The 14,231-nt window shown below is 45.8% G+C and overlaps 1 protein-coding gene across 2 annotated transcripts in view; it reads left to right on the forward strand.

The window, feature by feature from the left end:
* The window catches only part of CAPZB (capping actin protein of muscle Z-line subunit beta), a 57,060-nt gene that overhangs the window by 4,126 nt on the left and 38,703 nt on the right, over nucleotides 1-14,231 (forward strand). For both annotated transcript variants that reach the window (XM_048326195.1, XM_048326196.1), the window contains exon 2: nucleotides 10,676-10,765. In XM_048326195.1, the coding sequence (XP_048182152.1) occupies nucleotides 10,676-10,765 (90 nt within the window). The remainder of the gene's footprint in view (nucleotides 1-10,675; nucleotides 10,766-14,231) is intronic.

Here is a 14,231-nt window from a genome sequence, read left to right on the forward strand (position 1 = left end):
CCTGCTTTCCCACTGATTCATGCTAGGAGTCCTGAAGAATTTAAAAAGCCTCAAGCAAATAAATCTCTGTGTCTCTCCTTAATGCACAAGGCCCAAAGCTTGTATATGCTTCAGTTCTTCCTAAGCCTTTGCCATTTCCAGGAATAAGGGCAAAAAAAATCTCACTGGAAAACTTGGGATTTCAAATTTGATTTTCTTTGCACCACAGAGGCTTCATCCCTGAAGGAGTAATTAATACATCTGACCAACACAAGCTTTTCCCCAGCTTCCTGCTCTCTCTAGTTGGGCTTTAGCCCAAATTTTGTTTGCTGATAGGTTGTGCTAGTTAAAAAGCTTCTCTAACTTGAAGATCAAGAGCTCAGGCCAGTGCAGTGGGGGTGTGGCCACTTCAAACTGGAGTATAAACTGATCTTTCTTCATCTTTGGTGTGATGCCTTCTTAAATGTTTAATGGTCTGTGACTGAGGGGTTGGTGCTGACGTTCCTATGAGAAGTGACCAAATACTGTAGTGGATACCTGGTTAAGGTGTGACTGAAACACCTGGAGAGTGTGAAGCTGTTGTGACTTGAGCTGAATAATTCAGGGTTCCTGGACCTGACCCAGTGGCCAGAATTCACTTATTAGTCCTATGTCCTCAAGCAGGATGGGAGCAGATGCTTCCAAACAGGTTGTCCTGGGAAGTTGGAGCTCTTGCCTGTGTGGTAGACGAGACACTTGCTTTTGAAACTTCCTTCGTGGGACACAAGGGGGAATGTGGTGTTGAGGAAGTTTTAAAGGTGCTTCTGTGTTACTTGAGCTGACAGGATTTATCATGGAAGGGTGGATTTGGGGAAGGGGCTTTGCTTGTTTCTCAGTTAAAATATTGTAATTCTCCTCTGTAATGCCAGCTGCAGTGGAGCCCTGACCTTCTCCTGCGTTTCTAGATGCAGTGAAGTTTTGAGTGAGGAATTGAAAGCACAATCTATTCCTTGCCTGTGCCCAAAATAATCTTCCATTTAGAATGACTTTAGTTGCATTAGGTAATACCTAGTGCTCTGTTTCCTGGAGTGGTGGCCTGAGCCTTGGCACCAACCAGGAGATTAATTTCCTTGTATTATCTGGTGCTGCTGTTTTGCCCTCCCTCCCTTTTCTAGGCTTTAGAAGGAAATATGCAGCTTGCTTAGAGCTCCTGCTCTTTGTGCCGCACCTTCCAAGCTGGGCTGAAGAATTAAGGAATGGATTTGCAGGCACTTGACTTACCTGGCTGCCCTGCTCATAAGTTGCCTACTTTATTCCTACTCTATGCAAATTAAACCTCACGAGTTTATATTTCATCAGTGCACCTGCATTATTTTCGGTGCAGAGTTGGTTTGGGAGTCCTGGCTCTGGGTTTAGCCCCTTGGGACTGGACTCCAGGTGTTTGCAGCCGTGCTGCAGAGCGTGTCCTTCCCCAGTCTGATGGGGATGTCCTCCACAGAAAGTGGAGTCGAGTCCTTTCCCGTGAAATTGGAATTTCAATCACGTCCTTGTTGCAAAGTGGGAGCGTTACGAGCCCGGGTGAAAGCAGAACTCAGGAGCTCACAATTTTAGCAGCACCAGCTGAAACAAGACTGAAAACAGCACTTTTAAGTAAGAGGATTTTGTGCGGAAGGAAAAATGTTTGAGACTGCACTGAAGACAGAAGCTTAGTGGTTGCCTGAAGCCACCATAAATAAAATACTCTTTATTCTCTCAGGGAATATTGTTTGCATTTCTTCAGGTGATATTTTCTCTCTTTTCCATTAGAGGAACTGCTGAGTTTGAAAGTGATGTCCTGTTACCTGCCTTCCCTGGACATTTTTGCCTTAGTAAATACCAGGATTTCAAAAGCTTCTGCCAGCCCAGGCAGTGGGGGCCTGGCTGCCAGCCTGGGCTTGCAACCTGAGAAAGGCTCAGGAAACAAGAGATGGGGCTTTTGGTGTGTTAATTCAAGGGAGGAGAGAGCCATGAAATGGAGGAATGAGGTAAAATATCAGCTGCATTGTGCTGATTACAGCTTCATTTATCCACCAGGTGCTGTCACCCTGCAGATCCAGGGGTCATCGAGAGAGGTTTGGGTGTAAACCTGGCTCAGCATTGACAGTGCTCCACTGGGTGGTCAAAACCAGCTTTGCATAGCCATGAATCCAGAGCTTGGTAAGGTGCAAACTGGCCAGATGGAGTCACTGTTAACTTCATATGAGAGTGAAGGAAAAACGTGATGGGGATTGAAGGTGGCTCGTGTGTGCCAGGTGAACCGTGCTCCACAGAAACTGTCACCACTGCTGGCATTGGTCGCAGAGCCTGCGTGGAGCTGGGTGCCTGTGTGCAGGTGTGATGGAGGGTAGGCCAGGCGGGCTCAAAAGTGGCGAGGAAGGCATGAAAAAACTGCAAGGATAGGCAGGTCTGGGAATTAAGGCAAAGGAAGGAATTCTGGGAAGCATGAGTATGTTGTTAGGTGTGATATTCCTATGGCCTATAGGTATGCAAAACCAGGAGCTTCCTGGTTTAAAACTGGAAATCCTAGGACAAAACTGGGCAGTTGGGAGCTTTGCAGGGCAGTCACCGAGGCGCATTGTGCGAGACCCAAGCAGAAGGCATATTAACCTACTTTTTTGACCTTTGAGGACTGGGAGAACTTTCAGGGAAGAGGGCTAATGAGAGATCCTCTCTGCCTCCTGCCTGCCTTGCCAGGCATCTGGTTACTTGCCAGAGTTATCTCCTGAATTTACAACCCTGGCTACAGCCTCCAGGAGCTGGAAAGTGCTGAGTTTGCATCTGAAGCCAGGCAGCTGTCGGCTCCAGGGAGAGCTGGGATAGAGCAAATCCTGAATTTGGGATGTTGACACTGTATTAGCTCTGCTGTCAGTGAGTACAGGAGGTTTGCTGTTACCTTCAAATACAGTGCATGCTCCCTGCTGCTCTGCTAATGTGTATTTTCTCTAATGTTTTTGATGTGATTTCTCCCAAAACAGAATTTCAGTTGCAGTTGACTGGAAGGAGAACCTGCATCTGTCAGGGCAAGACCAATTTGCGCAACTTTGCTCTTCCTGCAAGAAAAAACCTCTCAATTTCAATTGAGCAGTTCCAAAACTTTTGTGACCAGGCTGATTGGAACATGAAGCAAACAGTGCATAGAAGAAAAGAGCATTTGAAAAGGTCATTGAGCATTAGCAGGATTAAAAGAAAGCATCACAAATGACATGTTTGTAGATGGCCAGGATGGCAAATGGCAGTGTTGAATCTCAAGAGGTGCTGTATTTGTAGTAATTATGGTTTCAATTTAAAAAATAAAATAAGTGACCCCTATAAAAATAAGGCAGCCCTTCTCCAGGGATGGATTTGGGCTCTTCCTCAGAATATTTGAGTAGAAGGCAGGAAGACAGTGTGAAAAACAGGTCACCAGACTTGTGAAGCAACTCAGACCTACTGCATTGGGTGATTTCAAAACCTTTTGGGACACAAACACACTGGTGTTCATCCCTCCTGGTTGTGAAACCAGGTGTTGCAGCTGCCTTATGGAGAGTTTGCAAAACCAGGCCAGTGCTGTGCTGTAACAGGTTATTTGCTTCTTTTTTTTTTTTTTTGCTAAAATTTCCTATTTGTAGTTAGCACTAACAAAGAAAATGTTGTTTTGTGTGAAATCCAGACTTAAAATGGGGAAAAACTCCCATTGTTCAGTAACATTAGTCATAAAACCTACTGGTGAAGTTGGTCAGTTCTACAGGCAACTTCAATGTCTTTAATCCCTTTATTAAAAGTTAGAGGTTTTTTTGCAATCTGTGCAACTTTTATCTGTAGCCCCCACTTCCCTCTTTCATGTGGGGCTCACAGATTGCAAAGTCACTCACTGCCACGATTTATTGGGAAGTGACTTTTTGCAAACTTTATGCTTCACAGGAATTCTTGGCACCAGATGAAAGCCAGTAAATTGCATTGTCATGTTCAATGACAAGTTTAATAAATAAAACATTGTTTCTGTTACCCAGAAGACAAATGCTGGTGCAGAAATCATTAGTGATCCTGGCAAAAGGTCGGGATGAATAGCTGTTCCAGAAAGCCTTGGTGCTGCTGCATCCTGCTCTTCTGTTGGTGCCTGGTGGCTCTTTTCCTTGGACACATGATGGAGATTTGCAGTGGATTTATATAAACTAAAGTTTGAGAGTAGACACAAGTATGTGCGCTCTGGAAATACATCCTTGCTGGGAAGGAGGTGCCAGGGAAATGTTAATTTTTCCCTGTGTGCTGTACACCTTTGTAGATGTGCTAACAGGAACTGCATCTGGTCAGAAAACACCTACAGGGATGGAAACCACTTGCAGAATGTGCTCCTAGAGATGCTGGATCCTTACTTGTAAACTATTAGGGAGTTACAGACAAGTGCCCTGCTCGAGACTATCCGGGGTTGTAGTTTCTTCTCCCTGGATGTAACATGTTTTGACAACTAGTTGGTCCATGAGGTTAAGCTGCAGGCAGCTCTGGATTATTTAGAAGCTCACAGATGGAGGTGCCTTCAGTGTGTTATAACTCACTTGGTAATTGTTTTAGAGTTGGGCTGGGATGTTGGGAGTTGTATCATGGACAGAGAACAGTGCTGGCCTGGCTTGGAGGTGGGAATGAGGAAGGGAAATCAGGTACAGCTGATTGCAAGGATGCTTGGAAGAGCTGCAGGAGGCTAAAGTGATAAACGAGGATTTGGCAAAACACTGACTGATCCTTGAGCTTGTCTGCAGGGGGAGAAGATCTCTTTGGTAGCTGCCCCTAGAAGCCCATTGCTGCTCCTTTAATCTGTGCAGGACTTGCCATGGCTGTGCTGGAGCCTGAAATGGTGAGAAGTATCCGATGTCAGCAGCACTCTGGTGCCAAGGAAAGTGAAGCTGCCTCGCTTCTCTCCTGCCCATGGATTATTTTAGTTCCTCTGCATGAGGCTTCAGGGCAGATGTACGTGTTGTGTTACTTGTTCCTGGAGTACCTCTTTAAACAGATCCCTCTTTTCCCTCTGAATTTCGTGTTGTGTTCCATTCCTGGAGCAATGGAGGACAAAAGCTGGTCAGTGTTTCTGGGGTTTTTTGGCTGCATTTGCGGTGTGTACAACACCAAGACTTGAATTCAGAAAACAAGTTGTGAGAGCGTGTTCAGGCATTAATTGTTCAGGCATTAATTGAGGCTAGTGCTGCTATGTGCTCAATTGTATTTAAAAGTTAGAGCACAGAAGAATAAAATAAATAATGTGCAGGGGCATGTCTCCGAGGAGGATTCACTGACTCAGAAGCCGTGACGTGACTTGTACAATTGCTCTGTAAATAAATACAGATTACAGGGGACCTGGGGGAGACAGAGTACAGCAGTTTCTGCTAAAGCCTTCCAATCCATCACTTCTTGCTTTTATTTTAATCTCTAATCCTTCTCACTTGGTATTCGTGGAACGAGCGGTGTCAGCACTTGGTCTGTTTGGTCTTGACCACAGCAAATTGGGCTGAACTCGTTACTGAGCATATGATGTGGTCAGAAGTATTTGAGATAATAAAAGCCACTGGATCCCATCCCAACCAAAACCAGACAAAGGTAAAAGTAGTTCAAGGGAAGGAGAATGAGGTCTGCATCAGTGTCTTGCTTTTTAATAATCTTTGACCTTTTATGAGTGTCCACAGCAGATTCTACGTTCAGGTTTTATTACCTTTGATTGTTTCCTAACTGTGCTATTGCTGTTTCTCCCCTAGCACACCTTGCTGTCACAGAGCTGTGATTTATGAGTCCATTACAAATGGTTTTAGATAGGATCTGCCAGAGGGAGGGTTAATAGTCAAGGGAAAAATAATATGGAAAAACAGATTGCGAGGAATATGTGCAGCTGATGGAACCGTCATGAGTGCAGAACTTCTCTGGGCTTTCCCAGGTCAGACAGTTATTCCCCTTCCCATCTAATATCCTAAAAAGTGAATGCTGACAGCTGAGAAGGGAACCCTGCAACTTAACATACTACTGTACTTTTTATTACCCAAGGGTTACAATAATTCAACCCTTGCTGCAGCTTCTACCAGTAATACTATCCTATTGTGTAATTGGAAAAGGGAGTCTTCTGCCCTTGGAGCTCTGGAAGTTGGCAGGGATTAAAATGACAAGCAGGAGGGGAAGCTGGGTATCTGTTTCAATTAAAAAAACTTAGTGTTGTAGTACCACAAAGCTGAAACATTAGTCAGACATTCCTGTTGGGAGAACTGACAGGAAATAATGTGATTTACAATCTTGGGTATGTCTGCAGCTTGAAAGGAAGGAAAAAGAGTCATTTGCTGGTTGTGTACTTCTGGCCCTGGATTAATTTACAAAGAGATTTTGCCTGCAAACTGACCAGGGATCAGAGTGATCTGATGTGTGAGTGCGTCGAATTGCATGGAATTGAGCAGAGGTTCTAGTCGTGGTGTCTCTTTAGGTTGTTACCTTTTATTTTTGCTGTCTGAACATTGAGATGGCGCTTGTACTTTGAATTTGGGTAACCTTTCAGATGCCAGTCTGGAGTAAAACTTGTGTGTGAAGCATCTCCAAGATGTTTATCTGTTGCATCAGGTGTGTGGCTTTTTCACCTCAATCTTAATTACTGAAGTAGTTTTTAGGCCTCCCAGTTGTTCTCAGCTGATGTCACAGATGGAGAAGGGGGTCAGTAGCACAATCATGCCTGGCATAGAAATGATGTACTGGGTTTGGTGGCCCAACTGGATTATTTCACGGGAAGGACTAAACTGGGAGAGCTCCCACTGCTGTAGCACTGAGCTACCTCAGCTCTTAGCTCAGGAGTTTGCTCTGAGTGGAGTTAATACAGAAATAGAGCACAGAAGTGAAACCAGCCTGGGTTTCTGTTGGAAGACTCTGCCCAGCTCTGTTTATGCTCAGCAATAACATGGTCAGATGAGCAGGAGTATCCAACAGAGGTGTGAAGGGGGAGTCAATCCACGGGGCTCTGTGATAAACCGGAGCAAATTCCTGCTGACTGGAAGGCTGGAGCTTTAAATGAGGTCTTTTACCTCCTTTCAAGTGGAATGGCTTTGGAATGGGGAGAGCTGCAGGTTTGTGTAAGCCCTCCTGAAAGATTAAGTCTCAGGTAACGTGCAACAGAGAACTGTCAAAACTTGGGAATAAAGCCTGTGGATTTCTGTAAGTGTATGGAGTCAAAAGCAGGTGTAAAGATATTTTGAAAATGCAGAATACCTGTAGTAACTCATCTGAGTGCTTGTGTCTGTTGAGAAGAGCAAACAGGTGCCACTTCAGGGAAGTGTTCCTGGTTCTGCTGGAGGTGGAAAGGCTCTGGATGTGTATCCTGGTGCATAGGAGCTCACTGATCAGGTGACAGTGCTGTGGTGTGGGATATTGCAGGAGAAGCTCTTTGCTTTTGTGTTGTGTTGGGTCAGCTCCTGTTTGCTGACGATTCCAGCAGGGAGTGCCCTGTGCCCTGTCCCCCTCATCCCGAGGAGTTCTGTGCTTTAGACGTGGCAAGTGGCAGTCAAAAGGAAGTTCAGCTTGTTGCCTGTTTCAGTTTTTGTGGTTTCCATACCTATAGTAACTACCTGGGGTTTTTAATTTGTGTTTTCTGAATGACATCTGCCCATACTCAGCCTTTAAAATGAGGGTGCACAGCTGCGCCCCTTTACCACTGCACATTTATACAATTTTTAAAAAATTATTATTTTTCAGTACTGTTTTTTTCTGATTTGAGCTTTAACACAGAGTGCCCAGATGACCAGAGACCTGTGGCTGTTGTGAGAGGGTTTCTCTTTTGGAAATAAGCTAAATACAGCAAAGAGACCAAAAAGAAGAGGAGGTGCAGACAAAGGAAGCTGTAAAATAACTACTACAGACATACTCATAACCTTTTTCCCTGGGGTGGTGCCATGGGAATGCTATAACAGGTGCTTAAGTGGAGATTCTAGATAGGCAAACATCTTTAAAGGAAACTTATTAATGACCTTTCATCTAAGCTAATATTTTCAGTCTTTGAGATTCCTATGATCTCTAAATCCTTCAGTGACTTCAGCTGTAATAAAACTTCATTTAGAATTTCTGTCTGAATTCCCTGCTCCTCCACAGGAGGTTCTGGGCTGGATGAAACAGGAATGGTGAAAAACGACCTCCTATCAAGTAAACACTAAGCTTATTAAGTCCTGCAAGCTCAAAGAGCTTGGCTTTGGGAGCAGCCCAGCCTGGGAGACAGCCTGTCTGATCACCTGCTCAGAGAGCAGGGCTTCAGGAGCTTCTCCTTGGGTAAAGGCAAAAATTCAGTGGAAATGTTTTATCTGGAGGTCTGTTAAGAAATGTGGTCTTCAGGATGTGATTTTACAAAAAAATTAAGCGAGTGGAAATCCAAGACAGGTGAAGTTGAGAGGAGCAGTAGGTGGGGTTTGGAGAGATAGGTGAAACATGTCCTGAGTTCCCCCAGAGCACCTTCTTCTCACACAGTTGTGTGAAGGCTTTGAGGGGTTTTCAGCAGATGCCACTCTCAAAACTGCAGTGGCAGCACATCCCTGGGAGCGTTCACCTTCTGTAAAATCAGGGAGCTGGGTGCTGCTGGTGCTGGCGTCTGGGATGTGGCTCCTGTCCCTCTGTGTGTCAGTGCCTGCAGCTGCTCCACCTCTCCCAGCTGGGCAGAGGAGCCACAGGCTGCCACAGGCTGGGCTTGAGCCACAGGCTGGGCTTGAGCCATAGGCTGGGTTTAACCACACACCTGGTTTTTAAATCTTCACCTGCAGAGAAAGGCCTGGGAGCAAAAGATCCTGGTTCCATTGCCTGTTCGATTCTGAAATAGGTCATACCAGATGTATCCAATACCCAAGGTACCACTTGGCTCTGTAATCTGTCAGCTTTGTGTTGCCTTTTTGACCATTCCAGCTGGATTTATGCTGGATTAAAGTGACTGTATAACCATGGATTTAGGAACAGAACTGCAGCAGAACCTGTCTTTATTTTGGTGCTTTAAGAGATCTGCTGGCAAGCTGTTTAATTACCTAAATGCTCCGGAAGAAACTGAAGAGTCCTGCTGCTCAGCCTTGCTTTTACCTCCTGGATACCAGAGAAATGCACTGTACCCAGGCACTGTATGTGCCTGGATGTTTCTGTTTTTCCACTGCACACAGCCATGTGTGTCAGCTGTGTCCGAACCCCTTGGAGAATCTCTGCCTTAAACAATCCTGCTCGTGTCTTTTACAGCTGTTACTGAATCCATTGGGATAAAAATGGTCACTCTTGGTTAATCCATAAACACTGCAAGTGTGGATTCTCCTCCATTCAGTATATTTCATTTTCAGTTTGCCTCGCTGTAAAATACTTACTCTGGGGTTGCAGCTTTAGTGGTGGTTTTTAACATCCTTCCCCAGGCTTTTTTGTCTTTTAAACAATTCCAGCTGACAGAGGAGGACAGAGCACTTCCCTAAGTGTTTCCACGATCCACAAGTGAAGAGCACGACCCTGTGACAATGTGCCAGGTTTCCTTCCTGGATGCAAGACATAGTAGGAGGTACAGACAATACTTGGGAAGAGAGATCCCCTGCCTGGGCTCGGCTGCTGGAGCTGGGCAGACTCAGGCCACCTAAAGAGTATCTTTGTTTGGAGACTGAGAGTTCAGTAACAAAAAGCGAGGAGTTCCCTTCCCCTGGCCATCTAATGAACAGCTTCCTAATGGATGTCCACTAAACTGAGCACTCCCTCCTTCCCTCATTCCGCAGGTTTAGCTTAATTGCAGGAAACTTGGCTTCCTGTTTCTCCCTGTCCTGGGGGCTGCTGCGCTGAATAATGTGATGATAGAACTGTGTTAGTCTTGAAGCTGTTTTTAAGGAAGACTTTGGGAGCTTGAAAGAACACGGAGGGTGAAATTGAACCTCAGCTCGTGGGATTTGGGTGGCTGGAAATGGCAAAGAGAAAAGGGGGAGGGGAGGAGCAGTGAAAACAAACTGGTTTTGCTTCACCTGACCTGTGATCAAAGGAACTTTTGCAGATTTTGGGTGCTGTTAGGTCAGCAGGAAAGTGTCTGTTTGTGTCTGTTGATGAAAAGGACAGCTAAAGGTTACGTCAGGACTGTGGCTCAGTTCCTCAAGGGTCTGGGGCACATTTGCTGACTCTGAAGTGGAGTTTAAGGGTGTTTTTTTGTGTCAGAATTGGTGTGAGAGCAGCTACAGTGAGCCCTTTGGAGAAGGTTGCCGTGTTTGCTCTAAATAACTGACGTCCCTGATTTCTTAGATACAGGCAGCCCTTGGGGTGTGTTTTGTGGGAAGAAGGAAATCATGGGTCATGCTTTGCGTGCATGTTTCATTCTGGTTTTCTGATAAAGCTGCAGGGGAGAGGGAGCTCTGTAGTGGAACAGAGTTTGTCTTGGCTGCTGGTTGTCTCAAGCTGATCAGTGCAAATGAGGAAGTGTTAAACCTGCTTTGGGCGAAGCAACTTTCAGTTCCCTAACCCAGGTTATTGTTGAGATAGTGTGGAAAAACAACACTTAGGCAAATATTGGAAGCAGTCTGGGTGAAGTAAGGACTGGACTCCTTTCCATCAACTGCACGGTGTTAAATTGCCAAGTCAATAATCCACAATCAAGTGTAGTGAATTTTACTTGTATTAATGCAAAGCATGCTGAGAACTGGGAGCTGTGTGTTGTGTTGTGTGTCCACCTTGTGACCGAGGGCTCTTCTTGTTCCTGCAGAGTGACCAGCAGCTGGATTGTGCCTTGGATTTGATGAGGCGTCTGCCTCCGCAGCAGATAGAGAAGAATCTCAGTGACCTCATTGACTTGGTGAGTACTGGATGCTGTCCCCAAGAAGTGGCTGTGACGAAGGCCTGGTATGTAAGAACTTCTTCTGAGGCATCTCGAAGGTGTGGTGATTTGTTTGTCCCCTTGTCTTTTGGCAAGGTTAAACAACCAGCCACTGCCCGAGCAATGTCAGGAATCCACGTGGTTGTTTGGGGCCAGCCAACAGGCTGTGTGTGCAGGGACACTTAGGGATGAAGGGTCATTAGCAGCTCTCGTGATGAACTCACCGCTGGCTCGGAGGCTGCTGTTTGGATGTGGGACAGTGTGTACAGATGGGTGCAGGCCCTTGTACCTGGGTATTATCTCCTGATAAACAACCTGCTGTGTGCAGCTCTGGGAGGTGCAGTGTCTGTGCTGCCTCACACGCTGCAAAGACGCTGCTGAGAGTGTCTGGGCATCTGGAGAACACCCAAATCTATTTATAATTTATGCTCTATCAGATATTCTGCAGTCCAGTGTCAAAAAGCAAACCTGGCTGACCATCTTGTGTCTGATATCTTTTTTCTGCTTGTCCCTGGAACTTTTTTTGTCCTTTACACAGTGCTAGGGAAGGAAACGAACTTAGGAAGGATTTCTAGGCTCATTACAAGTTGCACATCCTGTGATGCACGTTTGGGCTGTAATAACCTGGTTAGTGCCAGCTGTCCCTTAAAACAGTGTGTGGCACAGTTGCCTCTGGAGTAACTGAAGGTGTTACTGAAGTACTGATTTAATCTATACAGAGTCTGCTAGTGGGAAAACTGGATTCTATTGTCCAGTCTAAATACATGGCTTATTTCTGACCTAAGCTTCTACATTTGTGCAGAAGAGCAGCTGCTCACCAGGTAAAGATTTGGTTGGAAAGGTCTGTTCCTAAGTGCTTCTGAGGCTGGTTTTGGTAAGCTGTGGTCAAAAAGTTGTGGCTGACTTAAATTTATCAAACTCTAAACATTTCTTTTACTCATATAAGCCCAGGTACAGGTAAGAGAGCTCTGGGGGTCAGGAAAGAAATTATTCCCTTCAGGAAGGGATTATTTCTCTCTCTTGAAACCATTTAGTAATTGGCTACATCTGTGCCCCCAAAACTCTTGGCAACCTAAAGCATCGTTTTTGTGGCTGTTGCTGGAGGTAGGACACAAGTAACTAAATCACTGGTCTGATCTGGTGTGACATGGTTGGTTTTGTGACGAAATTGGGAGGACTTGAGCAGATATTGGGGTTTGAGCAGCTCCCAGGACCACTCAAAACAAGGAATTGTTTGGGGAGCCATGGCAGGCTTGACTGTGTAATTGGTCTGAGGTTTTTTAATGACTCAGAAAATGGCTGGGTACCTCTAAATGCTGGAATTACTTTTGGATGGTGCTCATTAGTGCTCTACATGCTTTCCATCAGCAACACGCTCACTGGGCTTCTTTTCATCGTGTAACACGAACCAGACTGGTTTGGTGCTTGTTAGGAGGAGGGTCTGTGACCCCCACACGAGGCACTGCAGTCCCTCCTCTGGGGAGGAGATGAAATGATTTGTTAAATCCAGTATGATTCCTTTCTTGTTGAGACACCTGCAGACCTGTTCTGCAGCCACTCTCAGCCTGACCTCCTGAAGTCTCCACTGGTTAGACAAGAGCAGGGTGTGCTCTGCCGCCTGTAACAGCTCCAGAAATATCACGAGCCAGACTCGAGCAAACAGTTTTCTGACCTTTTTTGGGCAAATTTCATCCAGACCTTTACATCTGACGTTTTGATTCTGCTGCTTGTCCCATTAGCAGACTGTAACCTCCTTGAGGAAAAGGGCAGACTCCAAATGCACAATGAGCATGAGCAGGTTCATTAAACTTGAGAGAGGATTGTAAAACGTGGCACCCTGACTTCCTGATTTCTTTAGTCCACTGCCACGGTGGAGTAGGTGTGAAGCAGAGGCTCATGTCAATATTTAATGTGAAGTTTAGGGTATTACCTGAAGTCTGTTTGCAGCTCAGTTTGCCATGGTCTTTTTATAGGACCTGATCTCCAGACTGATGGTGGCTGCTCGCTTAAGATCCATTGAAAGGAGAGAAGATGGCTTAGAAATGTCATTGTATGTAAAAAGTTTTCCAAAACTAGCCAGTAAGAAACTGGCATCTCCTTTCCAGAATCCCAGAATGGTTTGGGTTGGGAGGGACCTCAAAGCTCATCCAGTGCCACCCCTGCCATGGGCAGGGACACCTTCCACTGTCCCAGGATGCTCCAAGCCCCATCCAACCTGGCCTTGGACACTTCCAGGGATCCAGGGGCAGCCACAGCTGCTCTGGGCACCCTGTGCCAGGGCCTCCCCACCCTCACAGGGAGCAATTCCTTCCCAGTGTCCCATCTATCTCTGCCCTCTGGCAGTTTAAAACCACTCCTAGGCTGGTATTCCTGCTGGGAAGGGTAACCACACTGAGTTCCCTCCCTGAGGTCCCTCTTACTCTGTCCATGTTCTGCTGCTTGTTTGTCACAAAAGAGCATCTTGGTCCCAACCTGAATACATGGAGTATGTCCAGGACTGTCCATGACTGCCCCCAAGTGTTGTGCTCACAAGGGAAATGGCCCAAACTTGAACATGAAGTAAAAGGGTGGGTGGAAGAAGAGAATTTTTGGGTCACTGGCCCTCATCAGCCCAGACACTTTTCATTCATTAGCAAAACAGTTTGTGGTTTGCCCTTTCACCACATCTGTTGTTGGGTTTTTCAGACTGCTGAGGCTTCAATTAGAGTTCATTAGAGACCTTGTCAATCACAGCCCTCCAGAAGTCCTGCCTGAAAGAAGCTGTGCATGGTGCTGGAAATGGGCCTTGGTGTGGAATGCTCTGCTTGGGATTCAGTCAGTCATTATTTGTAAATACACTGCTCAGAGGCTGTCAGAATGTACAAGAGGACTTCTAAATCTCTACAGAATGAGTTGCTGTAGGCACATACCTTTTTAAGGACAACTAATTTAAATTGGAATAATTTTCCACGGAGCTCCTCTGGAAACTGTGAGCCTTGGAGCATCTACCTGTGGGCCAAGTCCAAGCTGTGAGGAAGTTCCCAAAAGAGAAGAAAGAAAGGTGATTGCACTGCTCTTAAAGGGGTTTGTTGTGAGGATGCTCCAAGTCAAAGGTTCAACTTGATGATATGAAAGTCTTTTCCAGCCTAAATTACTCTGTGTAGTGACAGCACTTGGAGCATTAGTTCAGATGTCACAGAAATGCTGTGTCACCTCCTTACTGCCTCATGTTGTCCAGGAATTGCTGCTGCCGATTCACTGCATGAAGCCTGTTGTGAATCACATCTGTTCTCATCATCTGCTAGAAGGGGGACTGTGAGGGTGTCCTCTGGTTGGAAATGTGTCCTGGGATCAGCTGAGAGTGAGGTTTTGTTTGGCTTGTGGAAGTCACACTGAGTGGCAGGAGGCGTGAGGGAGGGAAGCTGGTAGAGCTCGCTTCCGAGTGGCTGAGCAGCTTATCCTGAAA

This window comes from Corvus hawaiiensis, chromosome 22 (assembly GCF_020740725.1).
Source record: "Corvus hawaiiensis isolate bCorHaw1 chromosome 22, bCorHaw1.pri.cur, whole genome shotgun sequence".
Taxonomy (NCBI): domain Eukaryota; kingdom Metazoa; phylum Chordata; class Aves; order Passeriformes; family Corvidae; genus Corvus; species Corvus hawaiiensis.